Source organism: Tupaia chinensis, unplaced genomic scaffold (genome assembly GCF_000334495.1).
Source record: "Tupaia chinensis unplaced genomic scaffold, TupChi_1.0 Scaffold139917_1, whole genome shotgun sequence".
Lineage (NCBI taxonomy): Eukaryota > Metazoa > Chordata > Mammalia > Scandentia > Tupaiidae > Tupaia > Tupaia belangeri.
Window position 1 is genome coordinate 342,891 of NW_006199796.1, and position 24,966 is coordinate 367,856.

A 24,966-nucleotide genomic window follows, 5' to 3' on the forward strand; every position below is an offset into this window, starting at 1 on the left:
GAGGAGAAGGGACTGCGGTGTGGTCATCCCCCCTGGGGGATGATTTCTCGCTTTCTGTCTCTCTGTTTCTCTCTCTGTCTGTCTGGCGAGTGCACGCACCCTATAGCAAAAATCTCTCAAAAAAAATGCATAACTTATTTGGTTATGAGAAAACATTACACAGATCCAAATATGAGGGGCATTATATTTTTATTAATTTTTTTTGGAGAGGTTTTTGCTATAGGGCGCATGCGCTCGCCAGACAGACAGAGAGAGACAGAGAGACAGAAAGCAGGAAATCACCCCCCAGGGGGGATGGCCACGCTGCAATCCCTTCTCCTCCATTCTCCTCTTGGGATCTTGGGCACGCACGCACATGCGTCCGGCATGAGTTTAAGCCACCGGGTCCGGGACTCGAACCGCGGTAAACTATGTGGGAGTCCAGCGACATAGCCATTACGCTAACTGCTGGTCCCGAGGGGCATTATATAAACAATTTACCCATTCCCTTCAAAAATATTAAGTGTCATTGGGAGACACTAAATATTACGCACAGGGATAATACAATTGGACATAGAAAAGGTCCTAGGATCACAACCTGGAACCTCCTTGTGCATGAAGACAGACACACACTGTACATGGCCCTGACTGACTGAGAGTAAGAGTCTAAGGATGTTTCTAAAGACTCCTATTGGAGTCTAAGGATGTTTTCCATTCCACACTTAGTGGAAAAAATTTTAAGGAAAAACAAACAAACAAATCAGTTATGAGAGACAAAGAAAAGCCAACAATCTTTCCCACCTTAAAAGAAACTAGCGTAGGGAACCAGCAGTTAGTGTAATGGCTATGTCGCTGGATTCCCACGTAGTCAACCGCGGTTCGAGTCGTGGACCCGGTGGCTTAAACTCATGCCGGGCGCGTGTGCATGCGTGCCCAAGATCCCGAGAGGAGAATGGAGGAGAAGGGACTGCGGCGTGGCCATCCCCCCTGGGGTGTGATTTCTCACTTTCTGTCTCTCTGTCTCTCTCTGTCTGTCTGGCAAGCGCACGTGCCTTATAGCAAAAACCTCTCAAAAAAAAAAAAAAAGGGAAAAAAATAAATAAATATTTTTTTAAAACACACTGGACATGTGTACATGTGTGCTAAAAATCCTGAAAGGATGGAGAAATGGAGAAAGGATTGCAGTATGACCATGTCCCATTGGGGGGTGCTTTCTGTCTCATCCTCTCTCTGCCTGGTCAGCACACATGCCCTTTGGCAAATTGAAAAAAACAGTCATGACAATAAAATGCACAGTCTTGGGCTGAGTCCTGGGTAAGAGAAGAAAAAAATGCCCAAAATAATATCGAGAATAACACGATTTGGTATAACATTAAATGTCCTGAATTTTTCTTTAAGGAATTATTTTATTTAACTTTATTTATCTAAATTTGACCATAGAGGGACAGAGTGAGAGAGAGAGACAGAGAGAGAAGGAAAGTGAGAAAGCAAGCAGTCAGGTCTGGGACTTAAACCGCGGTTGGCCCTGTAGGAGTACAACACCTTTAACCACCATGCCACCTGCCGGCCCAAAATTTCCTGAATTTCATCACTGAGTAATGTTTACAACAGTCCCCCTAACAAACATTCATGACAATGCAATGCACAATCTTGGACTAGGTCCTGGGTCAGAGGAGAAAAAACTGTCCCGAACAACAATATTAGGAATAGCAACACAATATGGTATAACATTAAATTTCCTGAATTTGATCATTGCAGTCAGTTACCTATGGTCAACCACAGAGAGAAAATGTGAAACAGAAGAATTCTAGAAATAAACAACTAAGGCCAGTAGTTGGCATGGAGGTTAAGGCAGCTGAATTCCACATGGCCAAATGTAAGGTTGGCAGCCCAGACTCAGCAGCTTGAAAATCACCCTGGGCACCTGTGCATGCATGCCCAAAATCCCAAAAGGAGAATGGGAAAATGTCAGAAAACGGACTGTGGTGTGGCTATCACCCCTGAAAGATGATTTCTCACTTTCTCTCTCTCTCTGGCAAGCATACGTTCTCTATCACTTTCTCTCTCCTCCCGCACCCTGTCATAAGTACACGTACCCTATAGCAGAAACGAACAAACAAAAAAGAAATAAACAGCTGATGTTCTATACTATTCTGAGTGGTGTGATGAGATCTTATGCCTGGGGCCAAGGAGGTAGCGGGGAGGTTAAGGCACTGGACACTTCCACATGGTCAACCACAAGTTGAATCCTGGACCCGGTGGCTTGCTGGCTTGCTTTCTCACTTTCCCTCTCTGTGTGTCTCTCTCTAGTCAAATTAAAATAAATAAACAAGGAGGTGGCACATGGCATGGTGGTTAAAGGCAATAGACTCCCACACATGGCTGACCACAGTTTGAGTCACAGACCTGGTGGCTTGCTTTCTCACTTTCCCTCTCTCTCTGATCAAACTAGAAAATAATAATAAGTAAAGTTAATTTTTTTAAAAAGCATGATCTTTAAAAAAATTATAAATAAAATAAATAAATGAACACAAAATTCTTTTTAAAAAAATCTTCTGCCAAGCCATGTGATCTTTTCTAGGATATGAATCATTCCTTTTCCAGCAAATCCACACTCTGCATGCTGCCTACCTGGTTGACCACTTAGTAACTGTCTTTGTTCTCAGAATAAAAATCAGAGTATATGATACTACATAAAATGTTTAGCGCTGGGACCAGCAAGTGGTGTGGTGGTTAAGGTGCTGGACGCCCCTACATGGCAAACCACGGTTCAAATCCCAAATCTGGCTTGTTTTCTCACATTCCCTCTTTCTGTGTGTGTCTCTCTGGTCAAGTTAAAATAAATGAATGAATAAATAAAATTAAATAATTCTTTAAAAAGAAAAAACGTATTTAGTGCTATCTGTTGTTTCAGGTATCTACTGGGAGTCTTGGAACAAGGGTACTACTGTAGATAAGAAAAGACCTTTTGTTCTTAGGAAAATATACAGCTAAGGGATAAGAGGTCTATAAATGACACTCAAGTGATTATAGAAAATTTTTTTTTTTTTTTAGTTTTTTAAAAGAATTATTTTATTGGTGCTGGCAGGTGGCATGGTGGTGGAGGCTGCTGGACTCCCACATGGCTGACCATGGTTCAAGTCCCTGAGCTGGCAGCTTGCTTTCTCATTTTCCTTCTCTTTGTCTCTCTCTGGTAAACTTAAAAAATAATAAATAAAATAATAAAAATAAATAAAATATAAAAAAGAAGGGGGGCTCATTTTAAAAAAAGAATTATTTTATTTAGCTTTATTTGTTTGTTTGTTTATTTTAGAGGGACAGGGTGAGAGAGAAAGAGAGAGAAAATGAAAAAGCAAGCCACCAAGTCTTGAGCTTTGAACCACAGCTGGCTATAACCAGCATGCCACCTGCTGGCTCCTGGAAAAAGTATTTTTACAATTCTATGTCAAATAACCACTTGAAATACGAAAAGTCATTTAGACTTAGTTTTTCTTTCTTTTTTTAAAAAATTATTAATTTTATTTTATTTATTCATTCATTCATTTTTTAATTTTACCAGAGACAGAGGTTGAGAGTGAGAGAGAAAGGAAGTGAGAAAGCAAGCCACCAGATTCAGGACTTGAACCCTGGTCGGCCATGTGGGAGTGTCCAGCAACTTAACCACCATGTCGCCCGCTGGTCCCTCTTTCTTTTTTTTTTCAAAGAATTATTTCATTTTATTCATTGTCATTATTTTATTTTATTTTATTTATTTATTTTTTGGAGAGGTTTTCACTATAGGGCACATAAGCTTACCAGAAAGGCAGCAAGAGACAGAGAGAAAGTGAGAAATCATCCCCCTGGGGGGATGGCCACGCCATAACCCCTTCTCCTCCATTCTCCTCTCACAATTGGGCACGCACGCATATGCGCCCGGTGTGAGTTTAAGCTACTGGGTCCAGGTCTCAAACCATGGTCGACTTCATGGGAGTCCAGCAACATTCAGGGGGGATGGTCACGCCGCAATCCCTTCTCCTCCATTCTCCTCTCAGGATCTTGGGCACGCACGCACACGCGCCCGGCGTGAGATTTAAGCCACCGGGTCCAAGACGCGAACCGCGGTCGACTACGTGGGAGTCCAGCGACATAGCCATTATGCTAACTGCTGGTTCCCCCATTTTTATTTTTTTGAAGTTGACCAGTGAGAAACAGAAAAAGGAGGAAAGTAAGAAAGCAAGCTGCCAGGTCCAGGACTCAAACCGCAGTCAGCCATGTGGGAGTATAGCTACCTTAACCACCATGCCACCTGCCGGTTCCTCTCCTATTTTTTTAAAAGAGAGATTTTTGCTATAGGGTGCATGTGCTATATGGAGAGATAGAGAATTTTTTTGAAGTTGACCAGTGAGAAACAGAAAAAGGAGGAAAGTAAGAAAGCAAGCTGCCAGGTCCAGGACTCAAACCGCAGTCAGCCATGTGGGAGTATAGCTACCTTAACCACCATGCCACCTGCCGGTTCCTCTCCTATTTTTTTAAAAGAGAGATTTTTGCTATAGGGTGCATGTGCTATATGGAGAGATAGAGACCAAAAGTGAAAAATCAATGCTGGAGGGATGGCCATGCCACAATCCTTTCTCCTCTATTATGCCCTCAAGATCTTGGGCATGCATACACAGCCGCCCAGTGTGAGTTTAAGTTGCCAGCTCCAGGACTGGAACTGTGGTGCACTACGTGGGAATACAGTGACATAACCATTACGTTACCTGCTGTCCAAAGATTTAGTTTACTTTCTTTTCTTTTTTAAAAAAATTATTTATTTAACAATATTTATTTTTTTATTCAATTTGAATAGAGAAAGACACAGAGAAAGAGAAAGTGAGAAAGCAAGCCAACAGGAGTGAGACTTGAATCATGGTTACCCATGTGGAAGTCCAAGGTCTTAACTACTACACCCCTAGCTGGCCCCAATTTAGTTTACTTTCTAACAGCATAGAAGATTTGAACATTAATGGCCTATGATAATATTATACAATGAATTGCACTTACTTCTGCAAGCTTTGGACATCATAAGGTTTTTCTCTTGCTTTGTGTTTCAATTCAATGATGATCCAGCTGTGAAATAGAAACAGTATAAATTAAATATAACAATTCTGACTTTTTACTTTGCCCCTAATTAGTTAATACTAAAAATCCTAAGAATTACAAAAAGCTGGGACCAGCAGTTGGGGTAATGGCTATGTCGCTGGACTCCCATGTAGTCAACCACAGTTCAAGTCCCGGACATGGTGGCTTAAACTCATACAGGGCGTGTGTGCATGAGTGCCCAAGATCCCAAGAGGAAAAGGGATTGCAGCATGGCTATCCCCTGCAGGGGGTGATTTCTAGCTTTCTGTCTCTCTGTATCCCTTTCTGGCGAGCGCATGTGCCCTATAGGAAAAAACCTCTCCAAAAAAAAAGAATTACCAGAAAAAAAGATTTATGTAGAAAATCTGTACATTTGGGGACTGGCAGGTGGTGGTGGTTAAAGGCGCTGAACTCTCACATGTTCAACTATAGTTCGAGTCCTGGATCTGGAGGCTTGCTTTCTCACTTTCTCTGTCTCTCTCTCTCTGTCCCTCTCTGATCAAGTTAAAATGAATAAAATAAAGTTAAATAAAATAATTCTTTTTTTTTTTTTTTAAAAAAAAAAAGAGGGACCAGCAGTTGGTGTAATGGCTATGTCACTGGACTCCCATGTAGCCGACTACAGCTCGAGTCCAGGACTCAGTGGCTTAAACTCACACCCGGCGCGTGTGCATGAGTGCCCAAGATCCCTAGAGGAGGAGAAGGGATTGTGACGTGGCTATCCCCATTGGGGTGTTATTTCTCGCTTTCTGTCTCTCTGTCTCTGTCTTTCTTATGAGTGCATACACCCTAGCAGTCTATTCATTTAAAAAATGTTTTAAAAAATAAATCTGCCCATTTCTTCTCTTGCTTCCATATATTCTTCATAAAGAATCCACTCTTTCTAATATCGATGCTCTGCCTTATAGCCAAAACACATTAAGGTCATGAGAAGTCCAAGATGAATTGACTATGATAAGCCCTGCTCCAGGGAAAAGACAAAAGCCACTGAGAGAAATGGAGAAAAATTATTATGAAGCTCTATAAGGCAAAACTGTAAAGAGTGCTACCTTTGGTCCTGACCTCTTTCCTTTTTCTAGTTCTTTCCAATAGCATTTTTTGATTAGGCTAGCTTGAGTGGGTTTATGATCCTTTTCATTAAATAATCCCTAGGATAACAATATCTCATTTTAGAATGTAACAAATGAGCAAATATATAAATATTTAAACTATTCATTTACATTTAATACTAATTTAACTTTTTAAAAAGTATTAATTTATTTATTATTATTAATATTCAGATTCAGCAGGGAGAGAGAATGAGAAACAAGCTACCGCTACCAGATCCAGGACTCAAACCACGGTCACTTATGCAGAAGTCCAGCACCTTAACCACCATGCTATCTGCCAACTCCAACACTAATTTAACTTTAAAATACTGGTCAGTAGGGGCTGGCAGGTCAGTAGTGGTTAACAGCAGTGGGACTCTCACATGGTCAACTGTGGTTCAAGTCCCAGACCTGGTGACTTGTTTTCTCACATTCTCTCTCTTGCATTCTCTCTCTCCAGTCAAATTAAAATTAATTGATTAAATTAAATAATGTTAAATAAAATAATTTTTTGAGAGGTTTTTTTTAACTGTAGGGCACCTGAGTTTGCCAGAAAGACAGAGAGAGACAGAGAGACAGAAAGCAAGAAATCACCCCCCCCGGGGGGATGGCCATGCCACAATCCATTCTCCTCCATCTCCTTCTCGAGATCCTGGGCTCCCACGCACACACGCCCAGCATGAGGCTTTTTTTTTTTTCTGGAGAAGTTTTTGCTATAGGGCGCGTGCGCTCACCAGACAGAGACAGAGAGAGAGACAGAAAGAGAGAAATCACCCCCCAGGGGGGATGGCCATGCCGCAGTCCCTTCTCCTCTTGGGATCTTGGGCACGCATGCACACGCACTCGGCGTGAGTTTAAGCCACCAAGTCTAGGACTCGAACTGTGGTCGCCTACTTGGGAGTCCAGCAACATAGCCATTACCCCAACTGTTGGTCTCAAATAAAATAATTCTTTAAAAAAATAAATACTGGTCAGTGTTATAAGACCATAAAAAAGGAAAATTAAGTTAGCAGAGGACAAGAGTTTAAGGTGGTGGATCTACATGTCTAACTCTGTGGTTTAAGTCCTGGACTCAGTGGCTTGAAAAACATACCGTGCCCTAAACTGTAGGATGGCCATCCCCCTGGGGGTGATTTCTCACTTTCTTTCTTTCTCTGATAAGCACACACACGCTATGGCAAAAATCTTCATAAAAAATAAAAGAAAAAGAAAATTATGTCTAACATATTATTTATGTAAAAAATAAGAGTATATACACATCCGTATGTATATATATATAGACGTGGTTATGAATAAACTGATAAGGGGTAAGCCAACACATTACATAGTGGTTGGGGTGCTGGACTCCCACATGGCTGAACACGGTTGATAGTCCAGACCCAGTAGTTTGAAACTCACAGGTGCCTAAGATCCCAAGAGGATAGAAGAGAAGGGATTAGGGCGTGGCCAAGCACACACACACACACCCCCCGTGTGGGGGGGGTGATTTTTCACTTTCTGTCCTTCTCTCTGTGTCTCTGAGAGTGCGAGTACCCTATAGCAAAAATCTCTCTCTTAAAAAAAAAGAACTGATAATATCAGTTCTATAGAGGTACACCCCTGGGTAGCTGGCAGACTAGGATGGGATGAAGACTTTTGATTGTACATCGTTTTCTATCTTTTTTATTTTTTTTTCATTTGCCAGAGGGTACATGTACTCAGAAAGACAGAGAGACAGACAGGGAAAGCAAGAAAACACACTCCAATGATTGTGGTCACGTAACGCCTTCTTCCTTTCTCCACCTGGGATTTGGGCCATACTCATACACGAACCCAACAGATTTTACAAGGCACTGGGTCCAGGACTTGAACCAAGTAGTCGGCCATGAAGCTCAAGATCCCTTAACCTCTAGGCCACCAAGCCACCCTTATCTTTTGAATTTTAAACCATGGGATTGTCTCAGGCCAGTCGGTAGCATGGTAGATGGGCAGCTAGATCCCACCCACATGGCTGACTCTGCAATTCAAGTCCTGAACCTGGTAACTTACAAGATAGGCCAGGCATATGTGTGTGCATACCCCAAATCCCAAGAGAATGGAGAAAAAGGAATTGTGGTATGTCAGTACCCCCATGACCCTCCCTCTGTCTGACTCTCTTTGGCAAGTGCATGTACTCTATGACACAAAACAACAAAAAAGTGTTTTAAATTCAAAAATAAATGTAATTAAACAAATCTGAAAAGCATGAAAACAAGTATCATAGGCAGTCCAACTTACTAGGTCCTCACTCGCTCAGAACAGGTTATTTCAGTGTCCTTGTCAGTCCGTCTGACACCAGCACTGTTCACACACCAACACGTGGAGGTGCCATTGCACTGCTTGGCTTTAAAGAGCCCTTTCTCATCACAGTCTGGATCATAAAGTCCATCATTGTTCTGGAGTGCCCCTTCAGGTTTTGCCCTTCTCCCACCCTTCGAACCAGTCATTTCTGCCTTCATCACTAAACATTTCGTAGCCACTAAAAAGAAAACTTCATGTCAAACTGAAAGATAATTGCAGCTTCATGCTTACAGGGAAAAACTTTTAAAAATTTGACTCTAAACTCCCAGGACTGAAGATTATTTCAAGCTTACATTTCCCACACTTACCTTCTGATAATCCAGATGTGAGATAATTTTCACAAAAATAACAAGACTCAGATTTGAACCAATAAAACTCTTCCCAACTCAAGACAAGTCAATGAAAGAAGCATTAAGTCAAGGTAAAATTAAAAGACAGTCAGGATATTTACTTACGTTTAGAGCAAATGACAGTATTTTGTGTGCCAAATGAAGTACACTGGCATTTACCATCCTCATTTTCATAACAATCTGTGACCAGCTTGTAGTTTTCACAAATACATGCTAGAAAATTTGAAACAAATCCAGATAGTTAGTGGCTCTATCAGTTCTGATATCCCAGCTAAATTATGTTCTGACAATAATGCTCAAGTTACAGGACACAGTGGCACTGAATTTTTTTTTTTTTTTTTGCAGGGGTTTTTGCTATAGGGTATGTGCGCTCGCCAGACAGAGAGACAGAAAGCAAGAAATCACCCCCTAGGAGGGATGGCCATGCTGCAATCCCTTCTCCATTCTCCTCTTGGGATCTTGGGCACGCACACACACCCGGTGTGAGTTTTAAGCCACTGGGTCCGGCACATGAACCACGGTTGACCACGTGGGAGTCCAGTGACATAGCCATTACACTAACTGCTGGTCCCAGTACTGAATACTTTTAAAGGTATTTTTAAAAGGTTTTTGCCATAGAGTGTGTGTGCTCACACACCAGAGAGGAAAAATAAAATGAGAGGAAAAGTGGGAAATCACCACCCATCCCCGGGAGGGATGGCCACTCCTTAATTCCCTTCTTCTCCATTCTCCTTGGATTTGGGGTACACACATGTGGCCGGTGTAATTTTTAAGCCATTAGGTCTGGGACTCCAACTGCAGTCAGCCACGGGACTCCAGCACTTTAATCACTATGCCACCTACTGAGGCCCTCAATTTTCTTAGTCAGTAACAACTCTCCAAACATATCTACCTTGGCCTTTATGATATTTCCAGTCTCAGTTCTTTCCCTCTTTGTGCTCTGCTACATACGTGCCTGCCTGTCAGTCACAGCTTCTTTTCCCCAAAGGTTAACAATTCCAATGTCAGGATCTGTGAATCTTCACACATCCTTCCTCTCTCATCCCCTCCTTTTTTTTTGGGGGGGGGGGGGGTTATAGGACACTGAACATTGACTGGGTAGAGGAAAAGTGAGAAACCACCTGGGGGTGGTAGCCATGCATCAATCCTTTCTATATTCTCCTTTCAGGATTTTTTTTTTTTTTTAAGAATTATTGTTCGGGACCAGCAGTTAGCGTAATGGCTATGTCGCTGGACTCCCATGTAGTCGATCACAGTTCGAGTCCCGGACCCAGTGGCTTAAAACTCATGCCGGGCACATGTGTGTGCGTGCCCAAGATCCCTAGAGGAGAACAGAGGAGAAGGGATTGTGGCGTGAACGGGTGATTTCTCGCTTTCTATCTCTCTGTCTCTCTCTCTCTGTCTGGTGAGCACATGTGCCCTATAGCAAAAACCTCTCTTAAAAAAAAAAAAAAAAAAAAGAATTATTTTATTTAACTTTATTTATTTTTATTTATTTTCAATTAGGTCAGAGAGGGGCAAAGTGAGATGAGATAGAGAGAGAGAGAAAGAAAGTGAGAAAAGAAATTGCCAGGTCCAGGACTCAAACCATGGTTGGCCATGTGGAAGTCCAGCACTATCTACCAGCCTCTCCTTTCAGGATCTTAGGCACATATGCACATGCACCTGACATGCTTTTCAAGCCACCAGGCCTGAGATTCTAATGGCAAAGTCAGTGATGTGGACCTAGCCACCTCGCAGGTCCTAGTCCATGTTATATCTCAGAAAAATTGACTTTTCGGGACCAGTACATCCCATAATGGTTGCGTCATTCAATGTGTTGTCCACAGTTCAAGTCCAGACCAAGCATCTTAAACCTCATGCCAGGTGCGTGTGTATGCGTGCCCAAAATCCAAAGAGGAGAATGGAAAAGGGATTGTGCCCTAGCCATCCCCCCCACCAGGAGATGATTTCTTACTTTCTGTCTCTCCAGAGAGAATACATGCCCTACAGCAAAAATCTCTCAAAAAGAAAAATTATACTTATAATCGAATTTAGGGGCATTTTCCTAATTATTAATACATCAAATTCTATTAGTACCTCACTGTGAAAATGATACTAAGCAGCTGACCCAGAATATTGCCATCAGTTTAATAGTTGTAACCTGGACTACCTCAAAAATTCACTTTAACTTCAAATTGCCAAGCTCATCTGATTCCTTTTGTCTATTTAAGAGAATGAAATAATTAAAAACAAAAACTAGTATGACAAAGCAAAAAATTTTTATACTGATCCTTCATACATGACACCCTTAAATTGGCTTTAATTTCCCCTGCTTAGACTATAATCAATATGAACCATTAACACTAAACTCAATATTGGGACCACAGAAAGGAATAATATACCAGCTGTCCTCAAGTAGTTAAAATCCTATGCAGCACTGTACTATATTTGCTCAAAACACATTTTTTTAAATCCCCAAGCACTGTGAAATTTAAAACAGACCATCCAGGTGCAGACTTTCTGAGCAAGTATCTGTAACAGCTATCACCACTTTTAAGCAATTTAAGATGGACTAATTGGCCCCAGACTGACGCTAGGCAAATATGATTTGATTAAACTGAAGTGTGTAAATAATGGATTTAGGCCATTCCCTGTTGGCCAATCGTCACTCCACTTTTAGGAACTATCTTACAAATAAATCAAGAGATGGCAGCCAATTGATGTATTCTTGAGTAAAGAAGGAGGAATCAAACCACGTGTCCAACATTTGGATAATGATGTGACTTTCCACCTTACCGATGGCTCCCATCTATACCGTGTTTTTAAAGACCAATGGGGATGGAAAACTCTGGATGTTGTGTGTGTGTGGGGGGGGGGAATCAAGACATAAAACTTATGTTTATTTAGGATTAAGGCAATATTCAACGCAAAGTCTACAAGAAAAACATACTCAATTATTCATTTTTAAATTCTCCAAGTTGTAGACTATCAGTTTTCCACTCGTCACAGTTCTCATTACGTCTGCGTTCCCTACAATAAACTGGGCATTACTCATAGGATTCTTAGAAAAGGGAAAACACAAAACGCCCCGCAGTCGACGCCTATCTTCCGCCGGCAGGTGTATAGCAGCCCTGGTGGCCTCTTCGCAGTCACCTGTCCCCGCCCGAGGTCCACATCCGGGGCCCGCCACAGGTGGCCCTAGGGAGGGGAGGCGACAGACTGCTACCGGCCCGGGCTGGTTCAGACCACGCTGTAGCGACAGTCCGCCCAGCCGGAGGAGGTGGGCACGCTCGTGTGTGAGGCGCTGGTTCTGCGCCTTCATGATTCCAGGACTTCGCCACTCGGATCTTTTAAAGCCTCCCGCCCATGCCCAATTTCCTAGAGAAGACTGGAAATCTCCAAGTGAGGCTGCTCCTTCCGCCCAGCACAAGCGGGCGCCTTCCCCCCGCGTCCTCAGCGCGGAGGGTGGGCCTGCTCAAGGCCCGCGCGCGCCGTCCGGTCTCCAGGCGCCGAAGTGTGACCTCCCAGTCTTCGCCATTATCTCAGTCTTGGGCACCAAAGGCTGCCACTCCCTACCCCGGCCTGGCCCAACTCCCCCGGCCTGACCCAACTCCCCAAGTCCGAGCCTTACCTTTCTGAGCCGCCGCCACCGCCGCGAGCAAAAGCCCGAACGCTAGCACTTGGGGGGGCGTCATGCTGCGTGTGCTTGGAAAAAGAGAGGCGCCAGCTGCACCCGGGTCTCGCAAAGGGGCACACAAATGGAATGGGGTGCGTTGAGCCCTAGGAGCAGCCGAGGGGCGCGCGAGGGTGCAGTGCGCGAGGCTGCGTCCCGAGGAGCGCAAGGAGGTCGTCCCAGGCCCCGACTAAAGGTGCGAGCTCGCCGAGGGACAACGCGTTCTGCCCGAGTGGCAGGGCGGAGCTCAGACCTGCCCGACTTGGGGGCTCCGCCTCCGGGCCCCATCCCAGGGCTGTTCACCTCTGCACGCCGGTGCTAGGCGACAAGTCACCGCCTGGGTGTCGGAGGAGGGACCGGGCTCCCCTCCCCCAGCGCAGGCTTGAAGGTGAAGATCCCGCTCCCTCTCCAGGTGTGCGCTCGCGGGGCCCGCCGGCGCTTTCTCTGTGCTGGCTGCAGGTACCCTAGTGCCTATGGAGGAGCGCAACACCCTTAAAGAATGGAGCTGCAGGCGAGGGGTGTGGGGACTGGAAGGGGAACGTGAACGCTAAAACGGCATTCTGAGAGAAACTAAGCCAAAGCACCATTAAAAAAAAAGACCTTTGAGCTTTACCCGGCAGTTTACTTATATTCCTTTGAAACTAGGCAAGAAACAGATCAAAGAGGGAGAGCGGAAGGGAGAAAAAAGGAATAGGGAAGGAGAAATCTCCCTGATTCTCCGTGTATTCTTCATAATTACTCTCAATAGTCCTTTTTCTTTTAAATAAGCATTTATAGCACTTGAAGATGTAAGAAAATGTGTTCTCATTTTCCCAGTCAAATCCTGGGAACCGAGATTATTTCAGTTGTGATTAATATTTGAGGATAGTGTTGGTGAATCAAGCCAAAAGAAAATGTAGGGAAGTAAAAACAAAGGACAGCAACCATTTCAGTGCTAATGACTTCTAATCACGACACACTATATTATTAGTCTTAAAATGATTGTAGTAACTGGAAGCTTTTAGTAACTTAAAATATTCAGTGTTTTTAATGTTTTGTTGTAGTTTCATGGCAATCTTTTTAAAAAGAGACTTCATCTGCTTAAGAAATAAGTTCAAAAGAGTTAAGGGGAGCTATGCTTCAAAATTTGCCTCTTTTAAGGAAATTAATGAAAAAGACTCTTGAATATAAGGGGGGTAGAATTTTAAAAAATTTAATTTCTTTCATTTTAATTTGACCAGACAGAGAGAAAGTGAGCCACCAGGTCGAAGACTGGGACCCTGGTAGCCACATGGGAGTGTCCAGCCCCTTAATCACCACACCACCTGCTGGTCTCCAAATACAGATTTTTAATAACTTTGAGATCATATTTCTGAACTTCTAGGATTGAAATGAAATGATCAGGCCACAGTACCTCTGCAAACCCAACAGAAGAGAGATTAATTACATGAGATAGAACTGGTGAAATAGAATTTTATGACTTTTGACCAAAACATTACTGATTTTTTTCTATGCTTTGTTTTCAAGATTTAAGGATTTTTGTTTTCTTCTTTTTTTTTTTTTCTCTGTTGAAATTACTGGAATTTTATTTGCCTCAGGCTTATGACTCGCAACCAAAGACATTGTGCAAAGAAAGCAAAGAGTAAGTACACTTTGGGGAGAAGGAGACGATACACATCGGTAACGTAGGAGATCAGGGTGACAAAAGAAGCCATTCAATACACTATATAGATTGCAATAGTCAATAGCATTGTCAACCAAACATCGTGTAAATCAAGAGCAAAAAAAGGAAGCAATGTTTACAGTAGACATAAATCTTATACACTTCAAAAAGCATTGTTTTCTGACGGTAGAGCATAAAATGGAAAAATGTATATGCAGGTGAAGTCTAACTACTGTACAGGTATCACCGAAGAAGGTTGCTTATATGTACCACAGTGTAAAAAAAAATACCAAACAAATAAAAACTTGGAAAATTGCCTGATGAAAAATAAAATAACCAGTGGCTTTTAATGGCTTCTCCTGGTTATCAGTGCTACAAAAGACAAAAAATCTTCTCATCTGAACAGGTGATAAAACCAGGCACAATCCAACTGTTACCAAATTAGACCCACCCATAGAAATATACTATCCACCCACGTATTTTCCATCAAAAGCTATTGGTTGTCATCTTTGAATCGTTGAGGCCCATTTGGTCACAATATGTTACAAAGAGTGGTGTGTATATTTTTTTACACCATGATATCATATGTTTGTCTGGCACTATCCTAAAGCTAGTTTATGGAGGATGATGATATAGAAACACCCCAGTGCCTATATGATGAAGGAACTCACTGGGTAGAAAAGAGAGGGGGAAGAAGGGATTCAGTTCTAGCCAGGAAAGGATTTTTGTTTTCTTTTGAGCTGTTTATAGCTTCAGCAATTTGTTTAAAAATATTTTTTTCTAGAAAGAATTGTAACATAGCCTATTCTCCCTTCCTGACCCCTCCAGAATTGGAAAATATTTATGATATATATAAATGTGACAGTATAGTTATCTACATAAATTCAATAATACCTACTGCCTTGCATCAGAAATTGGAAACACTGGTTATTGCGAGGGCTTTGACTGGAATGTCATATCTAAAGATATGATCTGAAAGCTAAGGAACTAAGGTTGATCTCAAGAAAGCCAACAGAAGCTTTTAGAAAGATTGCCTGGTACCATAAACAGTTCTGCCTGGCAGGTAAGTAAAGAATATCACTTACTGACAGGCCCCAAAACTTCCAAGTATAGTTACTTAAAGGCACAGTCAAAACAGTGAATTTCTGATTTGGTTCAGTATTATTGAGTCTAACCTGAAGTTCCTTATAAAAGGTTTCAACAAACCCAACTAAATCAATTACTATTTTTATTGGGCTTTGTGCAAATAACAGATGAAATTGAGATTAAATTTACTTTTTGGCAAATAAGTTAGTTTATGTATCTCTTTGGTAAAAGGAGGAATGGAGAGAGAAAAAAATGTTTTCAAAGAAAACTATAGTGCAATGGATACTAGATTTTAGTTCTGTCCACATTGGGTTTTTGAGTTTTTAGTATTTATCTGCAGTTTGGACAGAATCCTTAACCTGTTTCCTGGCTTTAAGAGTTAAGCAAATTTGCTTCTGGCTGCGGCTGCCCTGACAGTCACCTTCGGGCGACTGGTGTCTGCATCCTGAGACCTTCGGGGCGGGAGCAGCCTGCCTTTGGTCTGCTTCTCGAAGGTTCAACTCACAAAGCGCTTCATTTCCACAAGGATATGTTCACCACCTTGGCCAGAAACTGTTTTGCCAGACCCAGTTGAAGAGACCAGACACCACACAGAGGTCGTGAAGAAGGTGAATGAGCTGATCGCCTCGGGGCAGTATGGCACCTGTGGTACCTTAACTTAGCCACCAGTGGAAGGTGACAGCCGAAGACCTGATTTTAATCGGAAATGAGCTAGATGTGGCGTGCGGAGAGAGGATTCAGTTGGAGAAGGTCCTACTGGTTGGGGCAGACAGTTTCACGGTACTTGGAAAGCCACTCCTTGGAAAGGATCTTGTTTGAGTAGATGCCACAGTTATTGAAAAGACAGAGTCATGGCCAAGAGTCAACATGAAATTTAAGAAAAGGAAAAACTTCAGGAAGAAAAAGATTATCGTGACCCCACAGACCATCCTCCGGATAAACACCATTGAGACTGCTCCCTGCTTATCATGATCATTGAGCTAATATTTACAGAAGTATAAAAATAAACTAATTTTCCAAGGAAAACAAAACAAAACAAAACAAAGAGTTAAGCAGATTTCAGGACCAGCAGGTGGCATGGTGGTTAAGGCGCTGTACACTCCCACATGGCCAACCATGGTTCAAGTCCTGGACTTGGTGACTTGCTTTCTCACTTCCCCTCTCTGTCTCTCTCTGGTCAAATTAAAATAAATGGATGAATAAATAAAATTAAATAAGTAATTATTTTAAAAAAATAGTTAAGCAAATTTTTCTTAACTTTTTAAAATTTTGATTCATTAAAGCTAAGCCAGCTTTTCTTGAAATTTAAAAAATAATAATAATCGCAAACTAAAGAAAGTGCAGGAGTGCAGGAGAATGGTAGGCAATGGGCAGGGAGTCAAGAGGAAGCAAAACCTTTTTTTTTTTTTTTTTTGAGAGGTTTTTACTATAGGGCACATGAACTCACCAGAAAGACAGAGAGAGACAGAGAGACAGAAAGCGAGAAATCAACCCCCAGGGGGGATGGTCACACCACAGTCCCTTCTGCAACTGCATGGAAGTCCAGCGACATAGGCATTATGATAAACTGCTGGTCCAAAAGCAAAACATTTAATGGACACAAAAATGGAAAATTACTGATAATGTCTATGATAATTTAAAAAAATAAAGAAGGACCAGCAGTTGGCGTAATGGCTATGTCACTGGACTCCCATGTAGTCGACCAAGGTTCCCGGACCCGGTGGCTTAAACTCATGCCAGGCGCGTGTGCGTGCGTGCTCAAGAACCCAAGAGGAGAATGGGGGAGAAGGGATTGCTGCGTGGCCATCCCCCCTGGGGGGCGATTTCTCGCTTTCTGTCTCTCTATCTCTCTCTGTCTGTCTGGCAAGCACACATGCCCTATAGCGAAAACCTCTCCAAAAATAAATAAATAAAGAGAGAGGTGAAAAAACAACTTAGATTCAACTAAATTTGACTATTACAAGTAGCATATATGTCAAATCCAAGATTATGCTTTTATTATACAATAATTTAAGTGTGCTGTACTCTCCTGTTAAAGTATAAGCAAGTTAATTAATGCCAATAGTAACACTGTTTGTAAGTACATCTATGATTTGAATTTTTCTCGACACATTAAATAAGCTATTATTATATTATTGACTTATTTTTAAAAGCCTATCAAAATCTAAATTAAAAAAATACTAAATCTAGTTGCTGGGGGCTGGCAGGTAGCATGGTGGTTAAAGGTGCTCAATTCCCACATGGTCGACTGTGATTCGAGTCCTGGACTTGGCGGCTTGCTTTCTCACTTTCTCTCTCTCTTTCACTCTGTCTCTCTCTGGTAAAACTGAAATAAACAAATGAATAAATAAAGTTAAATAAAATAATTATTTAAAAATAAATAAATAAATCTAGTTGCTAGGCTTTTTTTTTTAGAACTTCATGATTTATTGAGCAGTTTAAGTAAAAAGAATAGTACTAACAAATCAGGAACAAAGTTATCAACTAGATTTTTGTAGTCTGCTGTACTTTGGATGTTTTCAGGAAGCTGGACACTGCCAGCCCCCAGACTATAATATTTTCCCCAAGAATAATTTAACAGGTTATTGTGGCTTTATTTGCAAAGTATTCCACTGCCAGATCTAAATCTGTTATTTTTTAAAAGAATTATTTATTTAACTTTATTTATTCATTCATTTATTTTATTTTGACCAGAGAGACACAGAGAGGAAGGGAGAAAGCAAGCCACCAGATTCAGGACATGAACCATGGTCAGCCATGTGGGAGTATGCAGTGCCTTAACTACCACTCCGCCCGCCGGTCCCAATTACCTGTTATTTAATCAAGGACAATCTCATCTTCTTATAACTTGCCAGCTGTTTATTAAATTATTTATTTCAATAAAATGAATTAAGTAAGCATGATTATTTTAAAAATGACAAACCACCACACTAATCTCTGATTCATAGTATCTGAGTATACATCCAAGGTATTATTTATTTGTATAACTCCTTAACACCTCAATTTGTCATTCTTTGCTCAAATTTGCTCTCGTCTTATGTTTTGTCTATGACTCTTTTGTAGTTCCAGTGCCATATTTTAGAACATGTATTTATTTATTTGTAAGGTTTCATACTCGGGGCCAGCAGGCAGCATGGTGGTTAAAGGCGCTAGACTCCCACATGGCCGACTATAGTTAGAATCCTGGACCTGGTGGCTTGCGCTCTATCTCTCTCTCTCTCTCTCAATCTCTCTTTCTCTCTCTCTCTCTCTCTGGTCAAAATAGAAAAATAATGATAATAAATAAGTAGTTCTTTTTTAAAAAAAATTTCATACTCAAGTAAGTTTCTAAAATACTTCTCAAATTTTACTGGTGGTTGCTTTTTAATTTTGATACTAGTCAGTTTGCTATATTTGACTAAGAAAGAAATATACCAAGTTTAAAAATTGTAACAAAATTTTTCTAGCCAAACTTCTTTGTCTCTAAAAACAAAATTTCTGAGACCAGCAAATGGCATGGTGGCTAAGGGCACTGGATTCCCATATTGCCGAACACAGTTCAGTTTGAGTCCCAGAGCTCGTGACTTGCTTTCTCCCCACCACCCCCCAACCCCGGTCAATTAAAATAAGTAAATAAATAAAAAAGTTAAAAAAATATTTTAAAAAAAAGTCTAACCCTTTATTATGAAAAAACTGTTTTTCTTTCTTTTTTTTTTTTTTTTTGGAGAAGTTTTTTACTGTAGGGCATATGCACTTATAAGGCACCAGGTCTGGGACTCAAACCACGGTGGACTACATGGGAGTTCAGAGACATAGCCATTATGCCAACTGCTGGCCCCAAGAAAACTGTTTTTCATATCTTTCTTCACTTAAAAGTTCTTTGTAAACTATAAGGCACTACATGATAAGTATTTATGCACAATGTTTAATCCATTAATATGGATGCTTATTAGGTGGTATAATAATTTAAATAATACAGAAAATTTGGGGGACCAACAGTTGGTGTAATGACTATGTTGCTGGACTCCCATGTAGCCAACCACGGTCTGAGTTCCTGACCTGGTGGCTTAAACTCATGCCGGGCGCATGTGCTTGCGTGTGTGCCCAAGATTCCGAGAGGAGAATGGAGGAGAAGGGATTGCGGCATGGCCATCCCCTCTGGGGGGGGATTTCTTACTTTCTGTCTCTCTGTCTCTCTCTGTCTTTCTGGCGAGCACGTGCACCCTATAGCAAAAATCTCTCCAAATAAATAAATAAATAACACAGAAAATTTTATTTTTATTACTGAAACACACATGTAAATAGTATAAAAGCCAAAAAGTAATACAGGTTTAAAATTAAAAAACAGGAACTCCCTTCCTCATCTTAATTTTTGTTCCCACAGAGGCAGTTGCTTTCTTCATTCCTAACAGTTTCCTGTAGTACCAATTCATTTCCTACTATAGAAAACAATTATTTCTCTTACAATGGGCTTGCCCCCGCATAGCTCCATCATTGCTCAAGTCATTACTCAAATGGAAATCATCCTATTTCTTGTCGACTTCTCCCAAAGTTTTCTTATGGGATTTTTTTTTTTTTTTAAGAATTATCTAGTTAATTCCATTTGGTATTTTTAGAATTATTTTAACTTTATTTATTTTTAATTTGATCAGAGCATAGTGAGAGCAAGGAGAGCGAGAACAAGACAGAGAGAAAGGAAGCCACCATGTCCAGGACTCAAACTGCAGTCAGTCATGTGGGAGTCCAGCGTCCTTAACTGCCACGCCACCTGCTGGTCTCATTATTATTATTATTTTTTAATATGACCAGAGAGAGACAAAAAGGGAAATTGAGAAAGCAAATCTCTAGGTCGAGGACTTGAACCATGGTCCACTATGTGGGAATCCAGTACCTTTAAGCACCATGCCACCTGCTGGCCCCCTTAGGGACTTTTACAGTTTTAAGGGTTTTGGGGGGATGGTTTTTTTGTTTTTTGTTTTTTGCTTTGTTTTCAGAGTTTTACTATAGGGTGCAGAAGTAGACAGAGAAAGTGAAAAATCACTCCCCTGCTGGGGATGGCCTTTCTTCTCCACTCTACTCCTGGGATTTTGAACATGCACACATGCACATGTGTGCCCCACATGTTTTTTTCTTTAATAATTATTTATTTTATTTTATTTATTCATTCATTTATTTTAATTTCACCAGAGAGAGACAGAGAGAGAGAGAGGAAAGTGAGAAAGCAAGTCACCAGATTCAGGACTTGAACCCTGGTCAACCATGTGAGAGTGTCCAGCACCTTAACCACCACACCACCTGCTGGTCCCCACCCCACGTGTTTTTTAAACTGCCAGTTGGACATTTAAACCACATACTTGGGCATGTGTGATCCAACACCTTAATCGCCATGCCACCCACTGGCTCCAGTTTCAGCTTTTATGTTTAGGTCTATGATTCATTTCAAGCTCATTTTTGTGTATTGTTTTGAGATAAGAGTCAAGATTTTTGGTTTGACTTTTTCCTCCCCTGCATTTATCTGGCTAGTTGGCCCAGTGCTACATGATGAAAACTCTCCTTTTTCGCCACTGAATTACCTTAGCAGCTATAAAAAAAATTAGTTAATTATATACATGTTGGGTCTATTTCTGAATTCGCCCTCTTTATTGATCTATGTGTCTTTCCAGTTCCAGTACTATGCTGTCTTAATTACTGTAGTCTTGATATAAAACTGCAATATTCTTGGGGCCTTGAGGTGGTTTAGTGGTTAAGGGCACTGGACTCCCACATAGCAGACCACAGTTCAAGTCGTAGACCTGATAGCTTACTTTATCACTTTCTCACTCTCCCTTACTCTCATTCTGCCATCTCTGGTGAAATTAAAATAAATAAATAAAGGTAAATAAAATAATTCTTTAAAAAATAGCAATATCCTTTAGTTACTTTCTCTCTGTGTCACTGTAATATTCTTTTTACAGTGAATATTCTGTAATATTCTCTCTCTCTGTAATTTTTTTTTAAGAATTACTTTATTTAACTTTATTTATTTAATTTGACCAGAGAGGAACATACAAAGAAAGTGAGAAAGCAGTCGCCAGGACCAGGACTCAAACCACTGTTGACCATGTAGGAGTCCAGCGCCCTTAACCACCATGCCACCTGCTGGCCCCTAGTAATATTCTTTTTTTTTCTTTTTGAGAGGTTTTTGCTATAGGGTGCACCAGACAGAGAGAGAGAGAGAGAGAGAGAGAGAGAAACAGAAAGAGAAAAAGCGAAAAATCACCCCCCACGGGGGATGGCCACACCACAATCCCTTCTTCTCCATTCTCCTCTTGGGATCTTGGGCATGCACGCACACACACCCGGCATGAGTTTAAGCCATCGGGTCAGGGACTCGAACTGCTGTCAACTACATGGGAGTCCAGTGACTACATGGGAGTCCAATGACATAGCTGTTACACCAACCACTGGTTCCCCTAGTAATATTCTTTAACTTTATGCTTCTTCTTCAAAAATGTTTTGTCTATTCTTGGTCCTTTGTATTCTCATATAAATTTTAGGATCAGCTTGTCAATGTCTACAAAAAAGACTGCTTGAATTTTTTTTTAGTTTATTTATTTACTTCTCCCATGAGCCTAGAGAGGCAGAAAAAGAGAGCAAGAGAGACAACACTCCAGACAGGATCTTTTTTCTTAAAGAATTATTTTATTTTACTTTATTTATTATTATCATTATTATTTTCCAGTTTGATCAGAGAAAGAGAGAGGAAGTGAGAAAGCAAACCACCAGGTCCAAGACTTGAACCATGGTCAGCCATGTGGGAGTCCAGCACCTTTAACCACCATGCCACTTGCCGGCCCCCTCAGACAGGATCTTGACACCACACTCTTCCCCTACTTCAGCAGCCTAAGATCATAGGGATGCACATGCCCAGCATCCTCAGGAAGGTCTCCTGGCACAAACTTGGAACTTTCCCAAGCGAGTCAGCCTTGCAGAGTTTGTATTTTACTGCTATACCACTGTCTAGTCCCTAGACTGCTTGCATTTTGATTGACATCACACTGAAATCTACAAATCAAATAAGGGAGAATTGACATTTTAACAACATTGATTCTTCTGGTCCATGTTCTTGGTTTTTCCATTTATTTAGATCTCTCTTTAACATCTCTCAAAAATATTTTGTAATTTTTTTTAGCAGTACCAGCAGTTGGTGTAATGGCTATGTCGCTGGACTCCCATGTAGTCAACTGTGGTTTGAGTCCCGAATCTGGTGACTTAAACTCATGCTGGGCGTGTGTGCGTGCACAAGATCCCGAGAGGAAAATGGAGAAGGGATTGCAGCGTGGCCATCCTCCCGGGGGGTGATTTCTCACTTTCCGTCTGTCTCTGTCTGTCTGGCGAGCACACACGCTCTATAGCAAAAACCCTTCCAAAAGAAAAATTTTTTTAAAATGTTGTAGTTTTCAGTGTAAAGATATATTTATTTAAATTTAACCTTAAGCCTTTTGTGTCTTTTAATGTCATTATAAATATACTTTCCGCTTGTTCATTGCTATATATACAAATAATGGTGCAATTTATTTTTGTTTATTATTTTTTAGTTTTCCCAGAGGACTCACTGGAAAGAGACAAAGAGAGGGAAAGTGAGAACACCACCCCCCAGCAACATGGACAATGGTCAGTCCAATTCCTTCTCCTCCATTTCACTCTCCTTTCAGGATTTTGGACACACATATACACACTTGCATGTTTTTCAAGCCACCAAGTCCAGTGTCATTGGCCATGTGGGATCTTGCCACCTTAACCACAAGGACATGGGTTGGCCTGACTTTTTTTTGAGAGGTTTTTGCTATAGGGTCCGTATGCTTGCCAGAAAGACAGAGAGAGACAGAGAGACAGAAAGCGAGAAATCACCCCCCAGGAGGGATGGCCATGCCACAATCCATTCTCCTCCATTCTCCCTTGGGATCTTGGGCACACACGCACACACGCCTGGCGTGAGTTCAAGCCACTTGGTCCAGGTCTCAAATTGCAGTCGACTATATGAGAGTCCAACAACACAGCCATAATGCTAATTGCTGATCTGGCCAGACTTTTTTAAGTTAAGTAGCTGTGGGAGGGTGATGGCACCATTTGCTGACATGGAAGAATTTCAGGAAGAAAGCATTTGAAGGAAATTTTGGCTCATTAATTATCCACATGAAGATGTCAAATAGAGTGATATATGTAAGTCACAGTCCCTATGGGAATCATTTTTACATAGGTGGTATTTGAAAGCTAAGGGGGTATATGAAATAACAGGAGAGAAGGTAGACAGAAAAGAAGAGTTCAGGATAAAGTCCATTATTTAAGGACTGGGTATAAGAGGAAGAGGCAGGAAAGAACATGGAGAAGCAGTGGCCAATGAAGTAGGAGTAAGCCAGGAGTTTGGAAAGAATTACTGAAGTTTAAAAAAAAAAAAGGTACATTTCCAAATACAGTTAATGGTCAATAATGCTTGAATGCTGCTGAGATGTCAAGGAAAATGACACAGAAGAGTTTTTGTTTATGTTTTTTGTCACAGGGCATGTACACCCGCCAGAAAGACAGAGAGACAGAAATGGCCACGCCACAATCCCTTCTCCTCCATTCTCCTCTCAGGTTCTTATGCATGCACGCACACGCACACGCACACGCACACACCTGGTGCAAGTTTAAGCCACCAGGTCCTGGACTTGAACCACGGTCAACTACATGAGAGTCCAGCGACATAGCCATTACGCCAACTGCTGGTCCTCATAGAAGAGTTCTTTAGATTTGGTGATTTCAGTAAAATGGTGACCTGCATGGAGAGGAAATAAGAGAAAATGGCATTCAAGTAGAGAGGACTAAGGTAAATCACTTTTTTTACAAAATATTTTACATGAAATGGTAGTGAGAAAAGCGGTAGTAAACTGAGATCCGTGCATGTTCAAGAAAGACTTCTGTTAGTTTGAAAGATAATACATTGGAGCTGGTAGGTAGTATGGTGGTTGAGGTGCTAGACTCATGCATAGCCAACTATAGTTTGAGCCTTGGACCTGATGGCTTGGTTTCTCACTGTCTCTTTTTATGGTTTGTTTTCCTTAAATAATTATTTATTTAATTCCATTTGTTATTATTATTTTTTATTTTGACCAGACAGAGACAGAGAGAGAAAGGGAAAGTGAGAAAGCAAGCCACCAGGTCCGGGACTCAAACTGTTGTTGCCCATGTGGGAATCCAGCACTTTTAGCCACCACGCCACCTGCTGGGCCCCACTTTTCCTCTTTCCTTGGTCAAATTTTTTAATAAGAATTATTTTATTGAACTTTATTTAATTCTATTTATTTATTTATTTTAATTTTATGAGAAACAGAGAGAGAGAGAAAGAGAGAAAGGTAAAGTGAGAAAGCAAGCCACCAGGTCCGGGACTCAAACCATGATCAGCCATGTTGGAGTGTCCAGCTCCTCAACCACCATGCCACCTGCTGACCCCTCCTTGGTCAAATTTAAAAAGAATAATAAGAAGAAATAAAATCAAATAATTATTTAAGAATAACTCTTAAAAATAAATAAATGAATAAAATATAATACGACATGTTTATATGATGATGAAAATGCTCTAGAAGATGGGGCCAGCAAGTGGCATGATGGTTAAGAGGGCTGGACTCCCACATGGCCTACCACGGTGTGTATCCTGGACCAGGTGCCATACTTTATCTCTTTCTCTCTCTCACTCTGTCCCTCTCTGGTCAAATAAAAATGAATAAATAAAGTTAAATAAAATAATCC

The 24,966-nt window shown here is 41.2% G+C and overlaps 1 protein-coding gene and 1 pseudogene across 1 annotated transcript in view; one reads left to right on the forward strand and one right to left on the reverse strand.

The window, feature by feature from the left end:
- The window catches only part of EPCAM (epithelial cell adhesion molecule), a 29,513-nt gene extending 16,747 nt beyond the window's left edge, over positions 1–12,766 (reverse strand). The window contains 4 exon segments of the mRNA XM_006172243.3: positions 4,986–5,067; positions 8,424–8,664; positions 8,942–9,049; positions 12,450–12,766. Of these exon segments, the coding sequence (XP_006172305.1) occupies positions 4,986–5,067; positions 8,424–8,664; positions 8,942–9,049; positions 12,450–12,513 (495 nt within the window). The 5' untranslated portion in view covers positions 12,514–12,766.
- LOC102473359 (39S ribosomal protein L21, mitochondrial pseudogene) lies at positions 12,577–16,239 on the forward strand (annotated as a pseudogene).
- Positions 16,240–24,966: the final 8,727 nt, after the last annotated feature.